The sequence below is a fragment of the Hippopotamus amphibius genome, chromosome 5 (genome assembly GCF_030028045.1).
Source record: "Hippopotamus amphibius kiboko isolate mHipAmp2 chromosome 5, mHipAmp2.hap2, whole genome shotgun sequence".
Classification (NCBI taxonomy): Eukaryota; Metazoa; Chordata; class Mammalia; order Artiodactyla; family Hippopotamidae; genus Hippopotamus; species Hippopotamus amphibius.
In genome coordinates this window covers 17,625,339-17,649,808 of record NC_080190.1, presented here as the reverse complement: position 1 = coordinate 17,649,808, position 24,470 = coordinate 17,625,339, and the positions used below count along the sequence as shown (strand labels likewise).

The 24,470-nt window shown below is 35.1% G+C and overlaps 1 protein-coding gene across 2 annotated transcripts in view; it reads right to left on the bottom strand.

Moving 5' to 3' along the window:
* Nucleotides 1-24,470, bottom strand: part of CCDC186 (coiled-coil domain containing 186) — a 43,090-nt gene that overhangs the window by 4,131 nt on the left and 14,489 nt on the right. For both annotated transcript variants that reach the window (XM_057735243.1, XM_057735242.1), the window contains 12 exons: nucleotides 18,707-18,835; nucleotides 14,359-14,571; nucleotides 13,338-13,457; nucleotides 9,988-10,092; nucleotides 9,428-9,526; nucleotides 8,981-9,067; nucleotides 7,974-8,116; nucleotides 6,048-6,303; nucleotides 5,227-5,416; nucleotides 3,993-4,073; nucleotides 1,720-1,930; nucleotides 362-581 (listed from right to left, as the gene is read on the bottom strand). In XM_057735243.1, the coding sequence (XP_057591226.1) occupies nucleotides 362-581; nucleotides 1,720-1,930; nucleotides 3,993-4,073; nucleotides 5,227-5,416; nucleotides 6,048-6,303; nucleotides 7,974-8,116; nucleotides 8,981-9,067; nucleotides 9,428-9,526; nucleotides 9,988-10,092; nucleotides 13,338-13,457; nucleotides 14,359-14,571; nucleotides 18,707-18,835 (1,854 nt within the window). The remainder of the gene's footprint in view (nucleotides 1-361; nucleotides 582-1,719; nucleotides 1,931-3,992; nucleotides 4,074-5,226; nucleotides 5,417-6,047; nucleotides 6,304-7,973; nucleotides 8,117-8,980; nucleotides 9,068-9,427; nucleotides 9,527-9,987; nucleotides 10,093-13,337; nucleotides 13,458-14,358; nucleotides 14,572-18,706; nucleotides 18,836-24,470) is intronic.

The window sequence follows — 24,470 nt, the reverse complement described above, 5'->3', positions numbered from 1 at the left end:
TCAGATAACAGCTGCAAAAAATAAAATAAAGCTGGAATATATTAGAAAATGAATACCTCAATTTTAAAGTCTAAGTAATCAGTCATAACTAATTGTAATATATATACGTCAACGGCCACCCATTGCAAAGTAAATAACTCATCTTAGTGTCTATCCAACAGCTAAACTGATTTTTTTGCTATTTCTTTTCCTGCTAATTTTAAAAACTGTACTTTTCAAAAAGAAAAACAAAGTGTTACCTATGGAAAAAATGGCTACCTGCATTACAGAAATAGTCCATCCATGTGTTGGATCGAACTATCAAAGAGGCACCATTTTTGCCGTGTTTACTGGTTGGTAAGTGGATGAGAAATACAAATACCTTCAAAGTAATATTTTTCAGTAACGTATCCTCCAGAACAGCCTGTAGTTTTCGGTTGATCTCCAAAGAGAGTTCCAATGTTAATCCACTATCAGCTGGATGGGATGTGTATAAAGATGCCATGATGCCACCCCGTCTACTTAAATGGACTTTGTTAAAATCAGATGCCTCTGAAGAAAGTGTGCCTGATTCTTCTCGTAAAATGTAACTCTGAATTATTCTGCAAAATAAAACGATACTATCAGTTATGTCCTTGCAGAATTACAAATGTTATAATTTGTAAGAGTCAACTAATCATAAGTGTAAAGATGATTAGCATAAAATACTTACCTATCAGGTTAATAACAGAACTATATTAGAAAATAAAGAAAATTTCCTTATTCAGATGGTTTCTTAAATAATCTCATTTTTGTTCTAACATCGTATTTAGATTAAAGATATATAAACTGTGCTTTTCTATTTTTTCCTTATTACTTTTAAATCAAAATATGTGAGCAACTTATTGTTCCAGTTTCGGTTAATATTTTCTATTTTCCTGTCATTAAACTTAAAACTATGCTTTACTCTTTTTCTTTTAAAAGTCACGGGCAAATTTTTTTCTAAGTCTAAAATTATTTCAAAATAAAAATTTTAAAGTCATGGGTAAAGACCCACAGTATTAACCACACACACACACACACACACACACACACACACACACACACACACACACCCCACTTAGATGAATACGGTATCTGTGAGAGGAACCTAGCTCAGCACAGGCTCTGGAGTCGGTCAGAGCTGGGTGTGGATTTCCAGCTCTTGGTCTGTCACTTACAGGCTGAGTGGTGACTCTGGAACATTTAGTAATTCAACCTGAGCCCCCGTTAATTAACCTGTCAAGTTAGAGGACTCATTCTCTCCCTGAGTAGCTGTAAGAAATCAATGAGATATTGTTAAGTGGCAGGCATAGAGCCTTAAATTTATATTTAGTAGATGCCCCATAATACCTCACCATGTCCTGCCCAACAGGAATGATAACCCCATTATTTCTCAGAACCACTGTCTTGAAAATAAAAAGCTAAGTAGAGCACTATCTATTTTTAAGTCCAAAGTTATTTTAGCATCTTAAAAAAATTAACATCTACTAAACTCTATATCACCTTAAAGGAAAAACCTGTATTTTCTTTCATTTCTGTATTCCCAAAACCTAGAACATAAATAAGTGATCAATAAAAGACTGGGAACTGAATGACTATAGTTTTAAGAACTATTTTTTGAAAGAAAGGCTCTTGATATGCTTAATTTTGAACACAATAACTTTACCATATGAATAATGGTATTCTGAACACAGATTACAATACCATAATAACACGTACTTTGTTTTTTTCCTAATTTCTTCCACCAGTTGTTTGATGTGATCCTCCATAAATTCCATCTTTTCATTTTTCCGAGCATGTGCCTTCTGCAGCCTTACTATCCTCTCAATCAGCATGGCCTTGTCTACTTCTGGAAAGTTATCCACAGCTACTGATGACCCAGTATTTTCCGGAGATCGATCTTCTGCACTGCTTCGAGCATTGAGGGACCCTGAAGACAAAAAAAAAAAAAAAAAAATCAACATATTGTACTAAGTCTGGAGTCAACTCTAATCTCATATAATATTTCTTCTAGTATCATTTTCAAATATTCGATTTAACAGAGTTGGGCACAGCAAACAAGTCATACCTGACCCGAGTTCTTGTTTCTGAATACACTGATGATAGAAAAAAAGGTCTAGTATGTCTCTCAGGAACAGAATGAGGAAGTGGCAACAGAGAAAGGAGAAACTCAAAAAAAAAGTCAGAAGAACACATCTGAAGTGACACCAAAATTAAACTGAGATAGACAGAGACAAAGACAGAAGACAGAATACAGCCAGAGGGTTAAGCTCTGGAGTCAGTCTTCCTAGGTTCGAGTCTTATTTCTCCACTTTCTAGCTGCGTGACTTTGGACAAGTTATTTAACTCTCTATATCATGGTCACTTCATCTCAAAATGGGAATCATAACATGATTTGCTTCATAGGACTGTTATCTTCATTTTAATGAGTTAACATGTCTGAAGGGCTTAGAACAGCATATATAGTAAGCACTAAGTAAATATTAGCTATCATTTTTACCAGTATCAGTTGAGAAGAATTTCTAATCCTTTCTTCCCCAACCCTATTCTGTAGATTTAAGACAAGTAACATATCTTATCCAAGGTCATACACAAATAAATGGTAGAGCTGGGATCTAAGTACCTATGTGTAATCTCAAACCCATGTTCTTTCTACTACACAATTTTCCCACTATTGTAACAACTGATGATGTTTTTCGCCTAATGTGCAACTCCTGGGAGGCAGTGTAATGTAGCAGCGCGCAGACTCTATAGAGTCTGAGAGTTCTGTTACCGTGAATTTTGGGAAAGTTATGGAACCACCCTGAATCTTAGGTTTCCCCATCTGTAAAATGGGAATTACAACACGTATCTCACATGACTGTTCTGTGAGTAAATGATATGTTTAAAGCATTTAGCACGGTTCCTGGCATTCTAAAAATGATGAATATGCTATTTTGCTAATTATCATTTTCACAATGCTATTAATCATAATTTTATAGACTATTAATTTTTGCTTTAGACTACAGGCATATTTACCATGAGGAAAGCAAATAGATTCAAAAATACACACATACATATGTATACATATATATATAAAATCTGATATATAATGATGACCATTTCATTAGCTCAGGTGTTAAAATATAAAATTAAAAGAAAAAGAAAGAGTATACTATACCAAATCCCTCTATAGATGGATACAAACTTGGATTTAAAAGTGGAAGAGGAAATTGTTGCACAGAATGAAGAAGCAGGTAAGGAAAAGGAGGTAGGGAGATATGGTATAGAACCCCATGAAGAACTTGAAACCCTGTGTAATGATTAGAACTTAAACAATGAACTGGAAATATTTTTTTACAACATAATTATGTACAAGTACTGCTTTTTATAATTCAAAATTAAAGAAAAGCATATTGATACTTTTAAAAACAAAAGATGCTATTTTTTTTATTAATTATATCCTCTATCTATCTATCTATCTATCTATCTATCTATTTTATTGGCTGTGTTGGGTCTTTTTTGCTGTGCGCGGGCTTTCTTTTTAGTTGCAGTGAGTGGGGGATACTCTTCATTGTGGTGCGCGGGCTCCTCATTGCCGTGGCTTCTCTTGTTGCGGAGCACGGGCTCTAGGCACGTGGGCTTCAGTAGTTGCAGCACATGGGCTCAACAGTTGTGGCTCACAGGCTCTAAACCACAGGTTCAAAAGTTGTGGCGCATGGGCTTAGTTGCTCTGCGGCATGTGGGATCTTCCTGGAGCAGGGATCAAACCTGTGTCCCCTGCACTGGCAGGCGGATTCTCAACCACTGTGCCACGTAGGAAGCCCAATGCTTTTTTTTTTTTCTTTGTTGGCTATGCCACACGGCTTGTGGGCTCTTAGTTCCCTGAACTGCACCTTTGGCAGTGAAAGCACAGAGTCCTAAGCGCTGGACATCCAGGGAATTCCCCAAAAATGCTATTTCTTTTTATAATCAATCACTAAAAAACAACTATAACACCATTAGTTTTTTACCTGATGAACTAGAACGACTTCCCATGCTGCTGACTTCTTTATCATAGCTTCCATTCTCAACCTGATCTAACTTTCTTCGTGCTGCAGGCAAAAGAAATGGATTACTTGTGACAACTGTCATGACCATTCACTCCCACTATCTCTGACTTTAATTGCTAAAATCATTTAGGCCAAAACACCATAAACAACAAGAGAAATTTCTTGAATACATACTTTTCAAAGGAAGGCTATAGGGTCATTCAAATAAAATGACATCTAGAAACGTACAGGTCAAATACAAAATATATGGAAACAACATTATGATAACTACTGATATTGGCATCACTGAGGTATACAGAACCTAACTTTTGGAAACCTGAAAGATTTTGAAGAGCTCTACAGTACCAAAAATTTCCCCCAAATTTCCCCTCAATTACATCTATGAAAATAAACTAAATTCTTATGGCAAATATCTGAACATATTTATATTAAGTAAATGCTAAGTCTCCTTTACCTTACTACTGTATTTCACCCTATTTTAATGCAAATAAAGCAGTGAGAAATAGCAGAGAATGGGATGTCAGAATACATCTCTCATTTATCTTTGTATCCAATCACACAGCACAGACTCCCAATAATTGTATGAATTTTTAAATGTAAGAAATATGGGTTCCAGTTCTAGATGTTAATCATTGTGTTCAGGTGATTTATAACCTTGCTGGGTCTCAGTTTCCCCTAACATTAAGGGTTAGGGCTCAGTGATCTCTAGATGAGAGGTCTACAAGGTAGGTGCAGGTACCCTAGATGCTGCACAAAACAGTTCATAGACAACTGTAGGCAGAAAATCTTAGAACTCTATTTACATTTATATTTAAGCTGATCTTTTTAAATTTGTATTTTTCATGTTTTTCTAATGTGCATAGAGTAATACATGTTTAAAATTTACAAATAACTACATAAAAATTGGAGAACAAATACTTAAAGTCTAGACACTACTGCCCTGGTAAGGTACTTTCCCAATTCTTACATTTCATGGTTCTGTGAATAAATGTCTTTTAGCACAGAACATACTATAAACTACTCATGGAAATACAAGAAGGTCAGCCATTTGGTTTATTAACATTAACACATTTAAAAGAACATATAGCTCTAATCAATGTGGGAGGAACTAATGTAAAATATATTTTTTCTATAAATCCTTAACAATGAAAAGAAACAAAAACATTCAGGGTCTCACTGTAGAAGCATTTTATACCTTGCTGAAGTTGTTTGGTAAGATCCTTGACACTAGAGGCATGTTTACGTCTTTGAGTTACTAATTCATCTTTTAATTCTTCAACCTGGGTACTCAGTGCTTTAACTTCGGTTTGTCTACAGGTGAGTTCAGCCTGCAGAGTCTGGACTTCCTCTTTTCGCAGTTCTTCTTCTTTTAACAATCTACTTTCCTAAATATTAAATAAGATAAAAAATATCAATTTTAACATCTGTTTCAATTATTGCTCATAGTTTAAAGTCTTAAAAATACAAGGTCTTTCATAGTAAATTCTTCTGTCATCACTCCTTATCAGCTTTTGTTCACTGAGCTCCTCAAACTCCTTATACAGTAACGCAGGGGGATATAGTAATGCATCTGCCATTCTACACGCATACAACAACAGGCTGTGATACAGGTCTCTTTTTTATTTTCAGGTCTGTATTTCTGGACTAAAGTCTCAAATTATTCTTATGAGTAACTTGAAGATACTCTCACAACTTGGAAATATTAAACCATTTTTAAGCTATAAAAATACAGAAATTTAAAGTCCTTTTAAGAAATATAAAGTCCAGTTAGGAATGACAAAAACCCTGGTTAAAGTGAAATATTTCTTCATAATGATATCAGGGAAAATTTTTATTATAAATTGCATAAGCTGAAAGGAAAAGCTGACATTTCTCATAGCATTGGAAATAATCAGAAAGTCAGTGCCAAAAAAAAAAAAAGCTTAATCAACTACTAATAGGTTTATGCTTTTAGGGAAATTTAATTTGTGCTTCTTGCTACGTTGCTTTAAAAGTTAAACGTACACTTGTACTTACCAAATCAATATTTGTCTGCTTCATGTGTTCACATTGGCTTTGTAACTGACTTTCACTACAGGAAAGTTTATCAAACTGTGACTGCAAAGAATTGGATTCAGACTGAAGTTGTGCATTCTTACTAGTGAGCTTTTCTGTAAACAGTAGTAGCTCAGATTCTCTTTTCCTACTGCCTTCGATGTCTTTTTGTAGGTCATTAATCAAAGAATTAAGACTTTCCACTTCTTCCTTCAAATTTTCAATTTCTTGTTTACCTCTAAAAAACAAAGTTTATATTTAAGAAAAAAATTAAACTATTAAAAGACATTAATGGTTTGAGAATTTTCATCGAATGAAATGCTTTATGAAGGTAATTTTATTCATTCATCCAGATATTTATTTGGCTCACCCAGGGGTATAACAAAATAAGAACAAAAGACAGCTTTATGACAGAAAGAGAAGCCTACCAAAAAGACAGAAAAAGATTGGCCAGAAAGTGGGGTAGAACACCAGGACAGCACAAAGAAATGAAGCCAAAGAAATGGAGCAGGTCGAGGAAGGTAACGGGCTTAGCATGTCCATACTGAAAATTCCAGCAAGGCTGAATCTGGGAAGTGTCTACTATATTTAAGGATGCATTAACAATTTGTAATGGAATGTTGGGGAAGTGGAATAAAATGGAAAGGAACAGAAGAACAAAGGATGTGAAGAAATGCAGGATAAGTATAGATGATTCTGTTAAGACATTTTTGGTTGTGAAGAAAAGTAGGAAGGAGATCATAGCAGTTTTGATGTTTTTTTTTTTTTTTTTTGGCACACGGGCTTAGTTGCTCCGCGGCATGTGGGATCTTCCTGGAGCTGGGATCGAACCCGTGACCTGTGCATTGTCAGGTGGATTCTTAACCACTGCGCCACCTAGGAAGCCCCAGTTTTGATGTTTTTAAGATATAATAATATTTAAACATAGGAAGAAGAGTCAGTAAAAAGAGGGAAGTAAGAGATAAAGGATAAAGAAGGAATAATCAAGAAAGACCCTGAGAAGGCAGAAAAGCATGGGATCTGCAGTAGAAGTAGGGACCACAATCTGATTCAGAAAGGATAGGAACATTTCCATAATAACAGAAGAAAAGAAAAACGACTGCAGATGCAGGCAAGTTCATAAGACTGATAGCAAGAGGTTTAGAGAACTGTCACCTGACAGCTCCCTTTTTTTTCTGTGAAGTAAGAGGTAATTGCCTGCCAAGAGTAAAGAGCGAGGTGAGAGGGAAGATCAGAAGTGTGAGGAAAGCAGTAAGGTTTGGAACAGATGCTAAGAGGAAGGGGGAGAAGGCTCTGACTAAAGACGTATGGTAGGATTGGAGGTGCAGCAGTTTTCCCAGTTGAGGTTGCTAACCATGAATTTATAGCAGCATCAATCTGGATGATGTTGAAGATTTCTTCCACAACGCTCAGCAGCCTGAGTGTTGGTAGGGTATGAGAAAGAAGATATTTGGATCCAGCCTGAATCCAGGCTCTGTCAGGTAATGTCATAAGTAGAATTTAGCTAAATGGTTTTATAAGAAGTCAAGGAATAATGGTACCTCCTGACCATGAGCTACATACATGCAAAGATATAAACACAGATACACATCCACCTTTTAGAAGAAAAACTACTGTGTATAAGTAACAGAATTTGAAAGATAAGGAACGGTTAAGAAAACTACATCCATTCTGTCTTCTAAACACTGCCAATGTTTAGGGAATATAAACTTGGATTTTTAGAAGCTATGATGGGAACTCCAAAGATAACCCAAAACAGTTCAAATGAAGACAGGATTAAAATTTTTTGTATCTAGTAAAATATAAAATTATTCTTATTTAATGCAACAACTGCATTTAAAAACAGAAACTTGAGATAGAACCAAAAAGCCTGTTGATTAGCATAAACAGAAGTTGCTCATTTTATACCTTTGATGTTGCTCCTGTATCTGATCTGCAATTTTCACTTTGTCCAATAAATTCTGAATTTCAGCTTTTTGGCGATTAATAATTTCTTTATATTTTGATAATTCATCTTCTGTTCTCAATCGTTCATCTTCTAGACATTTTACCTATCAAATAATCATAAGCAAGTTAAACTACCAACAATACTTCTTCCTTGTTCCTTATTAGCTATTTCAGATAGTGGTTATATATTAATAATCTAAGCTGAATTCTGAAGCAATAGTAATTAACATGAAGAAAATATAATAGGAAGTTAACAGTCCTGGGTTTCAGTCTCGGATTTCTCATGATTTAGTCATGTGAGTTTTAGCATGTCACTTCATTTTTGCTCAAATCTCCATTTTCTCATCTGAAAAGAGGATGTACCTTCCCTATCTACCTCAAAGTAGTGGCATGAAGAACTAATAGAAGGGTACAGGAAAGACACTTTAAAAATTATTAAGTGATCACAAATTCAAGGTCGTTACCTAAAAGCCTATTTCTAAATAAATGAAAGATATATAATGATAACACATTTCACATATATATCAAAAGGGATACTATTCTTCCAATAAGGACCATAAACATTGCAAAAGGTTTAAGAGGTTGTTAGAAATCAAAACTGTACACAGGACTATTAAATATATCCACGAGAAATGTATTATTTTCTATTATTTTCTGACACAGTTCTAAAGCCCATGTATTTTCCCAATTAATTTGCTAATAGGACTGTCTTTAGATTGGAGGCCCAAAGATAAGTTATAGATATAGCGAATGTGCTGTGGAACAGGAATGTTTGGCAAACACTTTAAAGGGACTGAAATGGAAGACATTTTTATTTCTCTAAGAGTCAATTTTGTTGCTAGGGAATTGACATGCTACTCTTTGACTCTGGAATTATTTCTATATAAACATCCTTCCCCCAACATTTAAAAAAACAAAATTAAAGATATTTACCATTCCTCTGGAGTCATGACTAAAGACAGAATTACCTTTGTTCTCAGTGTTCGTAGCTCATCCATGCCCTCCTTAAATGTCCTCTTCAGATCTTCTAGTTCCTTTATTTTGGCATGATGCATCTTTAAAAAGTTCAAAAGAAATCACAAATCATTATATGCTAAACCAGATCTAAAATTTATTACCTGCTCCTTCCAAAAGGCCTTAAAAATAGATGCCAATAAGTACTTGCTGCTTCTCTCCTTCTATATTATCTAGGGCAGCGGTCCCCAACCATTTTTGGCACTGGGTTGAGGGGAGAGGGGATATGGTTCAGGCAGTAATGCTGCAAGCGATGGAGAGTGGCAGATGAAGCTTCTCTCGCCTGTCGCACAGCTCCTGCTGTGCAGCCCGGTTCCTAACAGGCCGCAGACCATTATCCGTCTGAAGTCCAGGGGTTAGGGACCCCTGATTTAGGGTATACAAAGAACAGAGCTACTCACTTCTAGCTGGTCAGATTTTTCTTGCATTTGTTTTTCAAGTTCTCCTTTTGTGACTCTAAGTTTGGCATCAAGCTCATTTGATTTAATTTCTTCTGACTCCTAATGGGAAAGAAATGACAAAACTACAACAATTTTTAAAGTTTTATGCTTTGAAATGTGAAGAAAGCTTTTGTAATTAAGTTTACTAATTGTGAAATACACAGCTCATGTATCTAAAATTGATGACTGTATTCAAAGATTTTAAATATGTCAATTTTGCACCAACAAGAAGAGCATACTTAATATATATAACATAATAGAGTGGGCTTTTTTAAGTTATACATTTTCTTATACTCTTCATTCTTCTAAAGTTTTCTAGTGTTTTTATTTGGTTAAAAACTTCTCTATTAAGATCTCTATTTAAGCTGCAAGTACTTTAACATAGGAAATAGCCTGTATTTAGTTTAGCTGCCCTACCAAATCTATTCCACACTTCGAATATTGTAAATACAAAAATTTATGAAATGAGTACTGATATTAAGTGTAATTTGTTACTAATCTATTCAAAAATTTAAGCATACCTGATATGTTTTTATCATATCCTGACAATTTTTCCGAATCTGATCTGCTTCTTCCTTTGCCTGAGTTAATTTTGTTGTTGTCTCTTTGAGTTTATCTTTGGTTTCCTGCATTGACAAAAAGACAATGTGAGATGACAGAAAATATATATTGGTCTCTGCCCCCAGTTCCTGGCATACAGCTTCTAAAACCCTTGTAATTTTTTAAGTGATAAAAACATTAGTAGCATCTCTTGTTCTAATGCTGGTCTTTAACCTCCATTTCTGTCACAGAGCTCCTAAAACCCTCATAATTTCCCAGGAGTGTCTTTTGTTCTAATGAGGTAATTCTGGCTGGACTCTTGAATGGCTCCTGGATGAGAGCTGGTCCCCAGAAAGACCAATCCATGATTAGAAGCTTGGAATTTTCAACCCTGTCCCCCATTCCCTTGTGAAGGCAGAAGGGTAAAAATGGAGTTAATGACCAATCATGCCCATGTGATGAAGCCTCCACAAAAAATCAGAAGTATGAGGCTGGGAGAGTTTCCAGATGGTGCACACATCCAATACTGAGAGGGTGACACATCCTAACTCCAGAGGGACAGAAGCTCCTGCACTTGGGACCTTCCCAGACCTCACCCTATGTATCTCTACACCTGGCTGTTCATCTTATCCTTTATCATATCCTTTAATAAACTGGTAAAGGGAAGTGTTTCCCTGAGTTCTGTGTGGTACTGTAGCAAATTTTTGAACCCAAGGAGGGGGTTGTTAGACCCTCCAATCCATAGCCAGTTGATCAGAAGCACAGGTGATAATCGGGGCTTGGGACTGGTGCCTGAAGTGGGAGGTGGGGGAAGTCTTGTGGGACTGAGCCTTTAACCTGTGGGATCTGACACTATCTCTGTACAGACAGTGGCAAAAGGGAGTTAAATTGTAGGCCACTCAGCTGGTGTCACAGAGAATTGCTTGTTGTGGGGAAAAGCCTCCACACTTTGGTAACCAGAATTGTCAGAAGTGAAGTGTTCTGTGTAAAAGAGACACACAGGGAAGAAACCCACAGTAGGGAGAACTGGATTTTTCCCTACACTGGAGGAAAACTGGGTTTTCCCTTTACAGACAGCAAGGTTGACACAGTGATGTGATGGATGGTGAGAACAATGACCAGAAAGCAGAGAAAGTTCTTGTCTTATCACTGCCACTGGAGTCAGATACTGTTACACTGTATATGCTCCTGACAAAAAAACTAATGTGGCCTGCACAGTTAATTGATAGTCAGCAAATCACTAGAAGTTATTAACCTGAACAGACAAAAAGAGCAAAGTGCTTAAGCAGTTCTTTGTAGACCCACATAAAAGACAATTCTTTGGTTTATGGCCAAGATATCTATTCAAAACTTTTTTACAGATTCATGCTGCAATTTGGTTTCTATTCCTAACCACTCTCCTAAAACAGCAATTGTGAAGGTTTGCAGGGACTACTTTCTCATCAAACCCAATTGCTTTTTCTCAGTTCTTATTCTTGACTTACCTCTTCTAGTTCTGATCACTCCTGACTCTCTGAATAGCCTTCCTCTGTTTACAAGACAATACAACTCCTGTTTTTGCCCACTTCATCACTGCCTTCGCTATCTCGTTGACTGGCTAGACTTCCTGTAGTGACTGTCCAAGTACAGCCCTACCCTGTAGCTCCAACATTCTCCTTCAGAGTACCCACTCAGTCCCACAACTGGGTTACCATGTGTATTTCAAATGAGAGTTTAGGTATCATCTCCTCCAAGCAGCTTCCCTTCAGAAAGGAGTAGAAGCTGCTATTCTGCCTTCCCATAGGCAGAATCAAGGGAATCCCTAGGCTGTAACAACTGATACATTGTACAGCAGCTTACATGCTTCCCCCATTGAGGACACAGCTTCTGGATAACACCTAGCCCAGTATTTGCCACATATTAATTGTTCACATAATGAATGTTGAATTAATGAGGGAAGACCTAACATAAATCTTCTGTTCTAGTCAGGCTGGTTTTCCCAAACACCAAATATTCATCTCCCTTTTCTCTCTTATCTTGTTGTTCCTCCACTTGGAATGCCTTTCCTATCATCTCTTAATGTAAATTGCATCTATCCTTCACACACTGCTTCTCAGACGTCATTTTGTTTTTGTATAAACCTACCATAAAATTAAGTGCCTAGTTACATACTGTCAGTTGCAGGTCTTTTAAAATTAATTTGACTTATAGTAAAACTGTGTTATTTTTAAAATATAAACATTTGAAGGCTTTTTCAAATATTGTTTTTTAAAATATGAGACTATTAACTCAATGAGAGGAGGGAGAGAGAGACAGAGAAAGGAACTTTATCTGTTTCCCGCCCCACTTCTATATCATCAATAACTAAAACAGAGCCTGACACACAGTAGGTACTCACTTCATTCACTCAAAACATAGCAGTTGAGAGATTCCTGTGTCAAATACAATTTTAAATGGTTTGTAGCCCTGTGTGAGCCCCTATTCCTTCTGGCAGTTCTTTCTCTGCCAGTATAGTTTCCTAACACTCATTTGCTGATCAGCAATTAGCTCAGAAACCCACACATTCTCTAACCTATCTTTGACCACTGTCAACAGACACCTCTCCCTACTGTTTTCTCTGATAATACTATACAAATATCCAAACGTTAACAGTTCTATCAACTTAGAATTATTTAAAGAGATGACAATGATAATGGTTTTAAACAGTATCATTAAGCTTATTTTTGAAAATTTGGTAACTGTTATAAATAACGTGGCTCTTTTGTTTAAATCATATTTCAAAGTTTTTTTTTTTACTTCACATTCTATCATCTTCAGATTTTTATCACTGCTTATACCAGTTTGGTTATGTTTAAAATTATGGCATCAGGTACCAGCCTTTATCATCACTTTTTATTAATTTTTTAATAATATGATATCCATTATACACAATACCAATGGAATTATACTCATAATAAACAGATAAGGAAACTTTACTACAATTTATATTTAAATAAGAATTTATATTTCTTAAGAACTGTATCATCAGTAATATTTTTTAAAGAATTTCCAGAGTTTACTTTCAATTTTGATAATCTACATATTCTCCTCTTTGCCCTGAACCTGACAATGTTTAATATAAAATATAGCACACTAAAAATGTTCAAAGAACAAAGTCAATTTGGGGGTTATAAACAATGAATGATAAAACAACATTCTATCCATTCAAGGAAATGTCTTTTCACAATCACCAAATATTCAGGCCCAAGCTATCCTACAGAAGTCACTAAGCTTTATGTCACATTAGTAACTATTACTGCATTTGCTCTTAAAACTGATTCTAATAATATTACCACTGTACTACAGTACTCACCTTGTGTGAATCCATTTCTGCTTTTAATTTGTTTTGTGCCCATTTTACTTTAATGATGTGAGAGTTGATATCTTCCTTTAATTTGTCTATTTCTCTGATGAGTCTAGTAGTTTCACCTTCCTAAAATAATATCACTAGGTCATATTTTTCATTTAAACAACCAACCAATCATTTATCTTTTATATCTCAAGATAATCAATGCAATAACACTGTACTTCAGGGGCTAGCACATTATGGCCTACAAGCCATAAAACTGATTTCAAGTTCAAATCATAAGAGGACAGTAAAATCCTAAAACCAATCAATAGACATAAGATGATTGACATTTATATCTTAACCAACTGGTATGTTGTGAGTATAAGCTTACTTTTCTAATTCTTCTCAACTGGCTGACACTAAGGTGAGATATGAATTAAACTGGTTTTGCCAGAATTCCTGAGAACAATGACAACATTCCTGAACTAAAAGTTAATAAAAAATGACATTGATTACCAAGAAATGATAACCTACTGGACACAAGACCATGCCATGAGGCTGCTAGTTAACAGCAAGGACTCTGAATAGCTCAGTAATTAAATCTCCTTGGACAGCATGTAAGAACATGTTTTTCTGCAAGAAAAATATAAATGCTATTCTATGATGAGTAAGTGTAACATTAAGATTCTGGTCAAATTATACATCTGGCTCAAAAATTACTCACATTTTGACACTACCATGTATATCTTTTACCAAAATAAAATCTTCCTTTGAAGCACAGAGTCATTTCTTCAACACGCAGATTTTAAAAGAAAGTTTTAAAAAAGATCTAATAAACAATGTGTCAGCTTCTCATCTTTTCACAGGAAAAGCTTTTTTAACTAGGTGATAAGATATTGGAATTATTAAAGCATTCAAATTCTTTGAAGGTAAACTAATAAAAACAACTTTATGTTCAACAGTGGTTTAACCATGTTATAATTATTTGATTAAGGAAAAGCAAAGAGAACAACCTTCAAATAAGATACAATATCAAAAGTTATACCTTTGTTTCATACAGCTGGTGCAGCCGTCCTTTCTCCTGAGAAAGCTGCTTAATTTTGTTAGTGTTTTTCTCACATTCTTTATTTGCATCTCTAAGTTTTTTTTCAAGTGTCTCTTTTTCCTTTCGAAGGTCTAAAGATTCCTTCTCACCTCTTACATACTTCATTACCATTGCTTCTTTTTCCTGGCGTGCCTCTTCACATTTCTTGTTGGCCTTTGAAAAAAGCATCTAGCATTAATAAAACATATTTTTTCAAATACAAATAAAACAAGTAATGTTTTCCTATAATACCACTGATGTATTTTTTGGTTTTTGCAGGATTTTCAGGACCGGTATCATGAAATTTTAAAAAAGAGAAACGATACATTGACAAATTAATATCACTAATATTTGCTTCTTCCCTTTCCTATTCCTTTTCCTTTAGCTAATATGGTTCTATTTTCTGTTTACTTCTTCAGATCACTTTTCCACTCTTTCCTAGCCCACCCTGTGCTCTGGGAAAATGGCCATCAGGGACCATATCAACAAGTTTCTTTCCCCTCATACTTCCAGTTGGGTTTGGCCAATGGGAGGCACTAAGCAGAAGATCAGGAGGGTAGGCAGAGAATGAGATCTGGCTCCTGCAGAATCCCACCCTGTTCCTGTCAGGTGACCTCTCTACATAACTACCTTCTCGGGTTGTATTACCTGTGCCTTCTCCTTAGTCCTTTAGCCCAGAGAGTGATAATGGCTCCTCCAGCAGCCCCAGGAGCCTGCGTTTCCCCTTGCTGGACTCCCTAAATCTTACCCATACCTTTGTAAAGAATCCTTTTATGAAATTCTCCCCAAATCACCAGTTTATATTTTCTGTCAGGACCCTGACTGTATGGCTGACAATTTTTAAAATCTATAGTCTTAGCTCCCTCACAAAAAAGTTAAGTAATAAGCTAATTAGTGACTGTTGAGTTCCTCTGTATGAAAAGTTTCTGAAGGTATTTGGCATTTTAATAAGAAATACCTAATTGGATTAAGTGTGACATCTATATACTCACTTAAAATTCTCTGTAAGTATAAGTATTTCACAATACTCCATATTGTGAATTTCATACAAAGAAAACTTCAACAGATAGCCCTTCATTTAAGTAAATTCATAGTTTGCAAATATGATGAAGCACATACTTATTTTATAGACGATGGATCCTTAAACTTTAAGCATTTTCAATGGCATCTAATGGTAAACTTCAGCTAATACTGTAACTGAACTGAAGTATAGTGTTAGGAGAATGTGGGGAAACCTCCTACGCTCTGATGAAAAGTGACAAAAAACGTTTCATGAAGTTCTGCTATAGCTGATAAGAACATCTAGTAACCACTCAAAATACCACACATACAGGCACTTAAAAAAAAAAAAAAATCATCCAGGGACTTCTCTGGTGGTCCAGTGGTAAAGAATCTGTCCTGCGATACAGGGGACGCAGGTTTGATCCCTGGTAGGGGAATTAAGATCCCACATGCCACAGGGCAACTAAGCCTGTGCACCTCAATTACAGAGCCTGAGTGCCACAACTACAGAGCCCACACACCCTGGAGCCCGTGCACCACAACTAGAGAAGAGGAAGCCTGCGTGCCACAACTAGAGAGACGCCCACACGCCACAAAGAAAGATCCAGCATGCCTCAACAGAGATCCCTCATGCCATAACTAAGACACAACGCAGCCAAAAATAAAAATAAATAAAAAGTCACCAAGATTTTTTAAAAAAAGAATAATACTTTAAAAAATAATAAAAAATAAAAATCATCCGATTGGGTTTTTTTCCCCCCACTGAAATAGCCTACTAATTTTCAAGAGAAATGAAAGAAAACGCTGGAATAGGGATGGCAGAGATCCCTGAGGATTTGGCGATGTGCTTGTGGACAAATGATTGACACAACTGTGATGGAACTGGCTGACAGAATTAGCTAGATTTTTAGATAACTGAATAACTGTACTTAGAAAAGGTCAACTAATGGTAACGTCAACTTTAAAAGAAATCCAGTTTCATGATGACTTAATGCTTAGATAATGAATTAGCTTTTGGGAACACAATGAAGAATAAGCCAGGATAAGTCCTGGAAGAGCTCAATACCTAGTAAGAACAACACATAAACTAAGATTATAATACACATAATTTCTAGTGGATGAATGCACAAAGTTCTTTGAAAATACAAAAATACTAACATTCCCTGGGAAGGGCTGGCATGAAGGGTGAAAGATGCTATCTGTACTTGAACTAGGTGTTATGTTTATTGAAGGATTAAGTAGAATACAAGGCGATCAGTCAAGGAAAGGAATTCAAGGTAGAGTGGTTATCACGTGCAAATGCCTAAAAGTATAAAATAGCATGATATATTTAGAGGATATTAAATTATTTTGTAATGCTTAAATATGGTGTGTTGATTGCAGTGGAGAGGAAGTAGTTATAAAACAGAAAAGGAGGTAGAGATTAGATCCTGAAAGGAAGGACTTCTCTTGTCATGCTAATTATCTGAGATTTTATCCTACAGTCAAAGAGAAGCCAAAGAAGGATTTAATAAAAGGTGTTTTAAATTTTATTAAATTGTGCTTTAAAAAGATAACTGATAGCAGCATGGAAACTTCATTGAAGTTATGAGATAAGAACCAGAAAAATCAGATAATTATAACACATGAAATAACATAATGTTCTTGACGACAGCAGGGAATGTGCACCAGAATATCCTGTTACTCAGAGACAACCCTGAATCAGTTGCAAAAGAATAACCTGGGGTGCTAAAAGTGCACATTTCTATATCCCACCCCAGATAATGGTAGCACCTACTTCACAGATTGTTGGGAGTATTAAATGAGATAACTGACTACTACTTAAGCTTCTATTGAAAGTCAGTTCATTACGGCACAGATAAAGGAAGAGGAACCAGTAAGTCTTTGGATTTGACTAGTTTAAGATGTTTATCATTGACTTGGATGAAGACAAAACATGAGTAAGATAATCAATAGAATTCAACAGCCAGCAAAAATTAAGATAAACTGTATAAGTAGTTCTGCTTCTCCAAATTTGGCAGATAAATGCTCCCCATTCAAAACATCAAAAATTTCAGATGAAATACAACAAATTTCTTTTTATTGCACAGTTGAGCTCACAAGAAAGTATGGGAAATTTCAGGGTCAAAAAACCTGACGAAGCAGGAATCCAGAACGCTTTGTTAGGGCTGAACCCTTCACTTACCAATTCCAGGTTATTTGGGGCTGAGGGAGACATGCTATAAAGTCCCTGAAAATTTATAACTAACTCTACCCTCCTGTAAATCTGAGGTTCAAATTCATTCTACATATCTGTTCTGAGAAATGGAGAAACCTCAAGCTGGAAAATTAAACTGGGGCGTGTACACCTGTGTGTGCATGAATATCTGTACCTCATGCTGGGAATCTGTTTCCAAATAAAACCCACCAGGTTTGGGGACTCTAGGTGAAGGACAAATGCGTTCATTTTACTATTCTTTTATCTTTTCTACAGGCTTAAAAATTCTCCCATCAAAAAGCCGAGAGGAAAAGTTAGGGGAAAAAAGGAATGAAGCCATCTAGAAACAACTGAATGGAACAATCTCCAAAATCTACATAATAATACCCACCTCTTAGGGTTATCATGAGTATTAAATAAGTTAATACCTGTAAATCTTTTTCAGCTACTGTTATTAACCCCACCTACACTCATCATTAGAGAGGAAACAGATACACAGTAGTGAGTATAGGATACTGCCATTTGTTTAAACAGTGGGGGAGGATGGAAGGAAGAAAGAGAATATATACATGCTTGTCCATGCAACAAATATTCTGAGAAGGATATACAGGAAACTGGCATCAATGGTTGCCTCTGGGAAGGGGTGGAAGTAGGAGAAAGGTTTGGAAGAAAACATGTTTTACTGTTTGAATTGTTCTGTGCACATTTACTATCATTTTGTTTTTATTTTAAAATATAATTCCAAAGAATATATATGTATTTTAAAGCTCACTAGGTTATTCTAATGAAGCTATGTTTGGGTGCACTAAAACCAACAACTTCTTAATGTCTTACCTTCTATACTTCTCTTTACTTAGTATAAAAGGTTTGAGAACTGATAGTGTAAGTTTTAAACATACAATGTTTCTAACACTCAGGGTCAGCATATTGTAAATAATCACAGAAATAAAGGTTGAACTTTTTTGTAGTTAGCATGCATTTACATACTGCTTTAGCATTTTTTAAAATTCTGTTCCTAATACACACTAATGGCCAAAATTGTCTAACAGGGTTAGTTTAATAAACAAAGAATCATCAGAAAGTTAATAATAATAATGACTTGAAAAATACCTGTTCCATCCGATGGGCCATTTCTTTGTGTAATTGCTGAATTGCATTTTTAGCTGCATTGTCTTGAGCTAGTACTTTATCTTTGGAAGCTTGAACTTCTTTATTAAGTTCCTCTATTCTTGATTCTAACTGTAAAGAAAATTACTTCCAGATTATTTTTATAGCTATAACAAACAGACCACCAATATTTCAAATAAATATAAACAATGTAAATAAGTATAAAGAATGCAATGAATATACTTTAGCCATAGAAATCAAAAGTAAATGTTAGCAATGTTCTGATATAACATTAGAATTAAGTCAGTATAAATCTGAAGCAGATTCTGATAAGATGGATGGTAAGCTCTGGAGTAATTACCAACAAAATAACTCAAAAAATATAGTGAAAATACCATGAAAAAAATTTAAATGTTACATATTTACTTAATGCAAAATAAAGCAGTAAACAAGGAACAGGGAAACAAAACAGAAACACACAGAAAGACATATAGAAAACACAGACATATAGAAAATTCAAAAATGGTAGACACAAATCCAACTGTCAATGATAACATTAAATGAGGTATAATCATATCAAAAAGCAGAGATCGTCAGACTGGAATTGAAAACAAGATCCAGACTGGAATAAAAAACAACATGTTCTTTACAAAGATACTTCAGGGAATTCCCTGGCAGTCCAATGGTTAGGACTCTGCACTTTCACTGCCAAGGGCACAGGTTGAATCCCTGGTTGGGGAACTAAGATCCTACAAGCTGCATGGCACAGCCCCCCCCACCCCCCGCCAAAAAATGGACACTTTAGATTCATCTCATAATGATAAAAGAGTCAATCCAGCAGAACGGTGTGACAATTACAAATATACATGCACTTAATAACACAGCACCAAAATACACGAAGCAAAAACTGACAGGAATGAAGAAAGTAGACAATTTAACAATAATAGTTGGAGACTTCAGTACCTCACTTTTAATGAACAGAACTAGACAGAAAATTAACAAGGAAATAGGAGACTTGAACACAACTATAAAACAACTAATTATAACACATCTATACAACATCCCATTCAGCAACAGCAGAATACACGTTCTTATCAAGTGCACATGAAATGTTTTTCAGGACAGTACATATGCTAGGTCATAAAGCAAATCTCAAATTTAAAATACTGAAATCATACAAAGTATCTTCCTTCAACAACCATAATGGAATGAAATTTGAACTCAATAACACAGAGAGAAACCTGAGAATTCATAAACATGTAAAAATTAAACATCTAAATAACCAAAGGAGAATTCACAAGAGAAATTAGAAAATAAGGCGATGAATAAAAATACACATACAACATATTTATGGGATGCATCTAAAGCAGTGTTTAGAGGGAAATTTGTAGCTATAAACATCAATACTGAAAAACAAGAAAAGTCTTAAAACTAAACTTTCATCTTAAGACACTCCAAAAAAAAAAGCAAATAAAATATAAAGCTGGTAAGAAAAAGGAAATAATGAAGATTAGAGAGGAAAGTAATGAAATTGAGAAGAGGAAAACAGAAAAATCAACAAACGAAAAATGGTTCTTTGAAACAATCAACAAAACTGACAAACCTTTAGCTAGATTGATCACAAGAATCAAAACGAAAGAGGGACATACCTTACAGAAACAAAAAGAATTATGAATGACTACTATGAACAATTTAACTTAGATGAAATGTACAATTCCTAGAAAGACACAAACTACCAAAACTGGCTCAAGAAGAAATAGAAAATCTGTATAGACCTATACAGGCATACCTCAGAGATATTGTGGGTTCAGTCCAGACTACTGCAATAAAGCAAGTATTGCAATAAAGCAAGTCACACAAATCTTCTGGTTTCCCAGTGCATATTAAAGTTATGTTTATACTATACTATAGTCTATTAAGTGTTCAATAGCATTATGTCTAAAAAAAAAGTGTACATAGCTTAATTAAAACACACTTTTTGCTAAAAAATGCTAACCACCATCTGACAACGTAGGTTGCCACAAACCTTCAATTTGTAAAAATCGCAATATCTATGAAGTGCAATAAAGTGAAGTGCAATTTAAAGAATGCATGCCTGTAATAAGAGATTAAATTAGTAACAAAAAAATTTAAAACGACCCACAAAGAAAAATCCAGGTCCAGGGGACTACACAGGTATATTCTACCAAACATTTAAATAATTAACACCAATTCTTCACAAATTGTCCCCCCTAAAAAGAAGGAACACTTCCCAACTCATTCTATGAGGCCAGTACTACCCTGAACCAAAACCAAACAAAGACATCACAAGAAAAGAAAGCTACAAGAGCAATATCTCTTATGAATATAGGTAGAAATATTATCAACAAAATATTAGCAAAGCAATTCTGCAGTATATAGGAAGAATTATATACCATGACCAAAAGGGATTTATCACAGTAAAGCTAGGTTGGTTTAATACCCAGAAATAAATTAACATAATACACCATATCAACAGAACAAAAAACACATAATCATCTCAACAGATGTAGAAAAGGCATTTGGTAAAATTCAACACCCTTTCATGACAAAAACACTCAACAAATTAGGAATAAAAAGGCAACAAATTGGGAATAAAAAGGAACTTCTTCAACCTGATAGCATCTACGAAAAGTTGACAGCTAACACTGTACTTAGTGGTGAAGGACAATGCTTCAGAAATAAGAGAAGGATATACACTCTTGCCACTTCTATCAACATCGTATTGGAGGGTCCAGCCAGGGCAATTAGGCAGGAAATGAAATAAAAAGCATTTATATGAGAAAGGAAGAAGTAAAACTCTCTATATGAAGATGACATGATTTTACATATGGAAAATCCTAAGAAATTCACCAAAAAATTTTAGAACTAATAAGCATGTTCAGCAAAGTTACAGAATATAAAAAATTGTTTCTATACATTTATAATTAACAATCTGAAGTGAAATTAAGAAAACAACTCCATTTACAATAGCATCAAAAAGAATAAACTACCTAGGAATAAATTTAATGAAGGAATTGCAAACTTTATTCTGAAAACTACAGAACACTTTAGAAATTAAAAGTCTAAATAAATGGAAGGACATCTCATGTTTGTGAATAGAAAAACTTACTATTGTTAAGATGGTTAATACTCTCCAAATGAAATCTACAGATTCAGTGCAATCCCTAATGAACCCAGTTGGCTTCACTGTAGAATGACAAGTTGATAGTAAAATTAATGTGGAAATACACGAAACTGAGAATAGATAATCTTGGAAAAGAAGAACAAAACCTGAGAACTCATACTTCCCAATGTCAAAACTGACTGCAAAACAACAGAAATCAAGACAGTGTGATATTAGCGTAATGAAAGACAGATAGACAGATGAAAGAACACTGAGAATCTAGAAATAAGTTCATGTATCAGCTGGTTTTCAACAAGGATGCCATTCAATAGAGGAAGAATACTCTTTCAATAAATGGTTCTGGGACAACTGGACAGCCATATACAAAAGAATGAGGTTGTACCCTTATATCATACCATATACAAAAATTAATTCAAAATGAATCAAGACCTAAATATAAAAGCCTAATTATAAAACTCTTAGAGGAAAACATAGGAGTAAATCTTCATGATCTTGGATTTGGCGATGGAGTCTTGCATATGACACCAACTGCACAAGCAATAAAAGAAAAAATAGATAAGACTGGACATCAAAATTTAAAGCTTTTGTCCTTCTAAGTACGCTATGAAGAAAGTGAAAACAAATCCACAGAACGGGAGGAATCATTTGCAAATTATCTGCAAATCTGATAAAGGTTTACAATACAGAATATAAAAACTATCACAACTCAACAATAAAAAATGTTTAAAAATGGGCAGAGAAAGTATTTCCCTAGAAATATGTATTTAAGATATACAAATGGCCAAGAAGCACAGGAAAAGATGTTTAATTTCATTAGTCATTAAAGAAATGCAGGACTTCCCTCGTGGCACAGTGGTTAAGAATCCGCCTGCCAATGCAGGGGACACGGGTTCGATTCTCGGTTTAGGAAGATCCCACGTGCCTTGGAGCAACAAAGCCCATGCACCACAACTACTGAGCCTGTGCTCTAGAGCCCACGAGCCACAACTACTGAAACCTGCATGCCTAGAGCCTGTGCAACAAGAGAAGCCACCATACTAAGAAGCCCGCACACCGCACCCAAGAGTAGCCCCCGCTTGCTGCAACTAGAGAAAGCCCATGTGCGGCAACAAAGACCCAACACAGCCAATAAATAAATAAATTTTTTTTTTAAAAAAACTTAAAAAAAAGGGAACTGCATAACAGAATCACAAGATACCACTTTACAACAATTAGGATGGCTACAATAAAGTCCAATAACAATAAGCACTGACAAGCATGTGGAGAAACAAACCCTCATACACTGCTGGTAGGAATATAAAATGGTGCAGCCACTTTGGAAAACACTCTGGCAGCTCAACAAGTTAAATGAAGTTATCATTTGACCCAACAATTCCACTCCCAGGTAGGTACCCAAAAGAAATGAAAGCATATGTCCACACAAAAACTTATACATTGCAGCATTATTAATAATGGCCAGAAGTGGAAATGACCCAAATGTCCATCAGATGATGAAAGGATAAACAAAATGCTATATATTTATACAACAGAATATTACTTGGCCTCTAATTTAAATTAAGTACTGATACAAGCTCTAACTTGATTGAAACCTTGAAAACATTATGCTAAAAGAAGCCAGATATTATGATTCTATTTATATGAAGGAAAAGGATGCATATTATATGATTTCATTTATATGAAATGTTCAGAATTGGCAAATATATAGAGAGACAGAAAATAGATTAGTTGTTCCCTAGGGCTGGGGAGAGATAGTTGAGAGGGGTTAGAGGAAAATGAGGAGTGGCTATTAATGGGTTCCGAGTTTTTTTGTGTGATGAAGTTTTCTAAAATTGTGACAAACATTGCACAACTAAAAACCACTGAACTGTATACTGAAATAAATGAATTATATGGTGTGTAAATTATATCTCAATAAAGCTGTTATAAAAAACCCTAAATATTAGCTTAATATAGTACATGTGTACTAGTTTTCCTTATGACAAAATTATTTAGAGCAACACTAAATAGAAATACAAGCCACAATTTTTTAGCAGCCACATTTTAAAAAGCAAAAAGAAACAGGTGAAATAAATGTTTTATTAAACCCTATATATATAAAATATCATTTCAATACATAATCAACATGAAAAACTGAGTCATTTAACCTTCTTTTGCAGTAAGTCTTTGAAATTAAGTGTATTTCACACTTACATCCTCTCAATTTAGATTAGCAACATTTTAAGTGCTCAAAAGCACTATGGCTAGTGGCTGCCATATTAAGTGGCGCAGATTCAGAGATAAAATCAGGAAAGAAAACTCTGCTATACTGGCTAGCAAAAGAAAGGTAAATCACATTTTCTCTTTTAAAAAGGTGCAGCCACTAACAAGCATGTGAAAAGAACAGCTCTGGTTCACCTCCATCTATTCAGTCTGATGTTTCTGGTCATTAGCAGTGAGTGACTTGTCTACCAAGATACAGATTCTGCCTACTATTAAGGCACTTTTAAATTTCTAAGTTTTATCTACATGTGGTAGCCCCAGACCACTTAAAAATCAGGATTAAATATGTAAAATTTTACAAATACAGTCACCTTCCAACTATGTAAAGGTTCACTAAGTACACCAAGGCATGAGTAAGTGAAA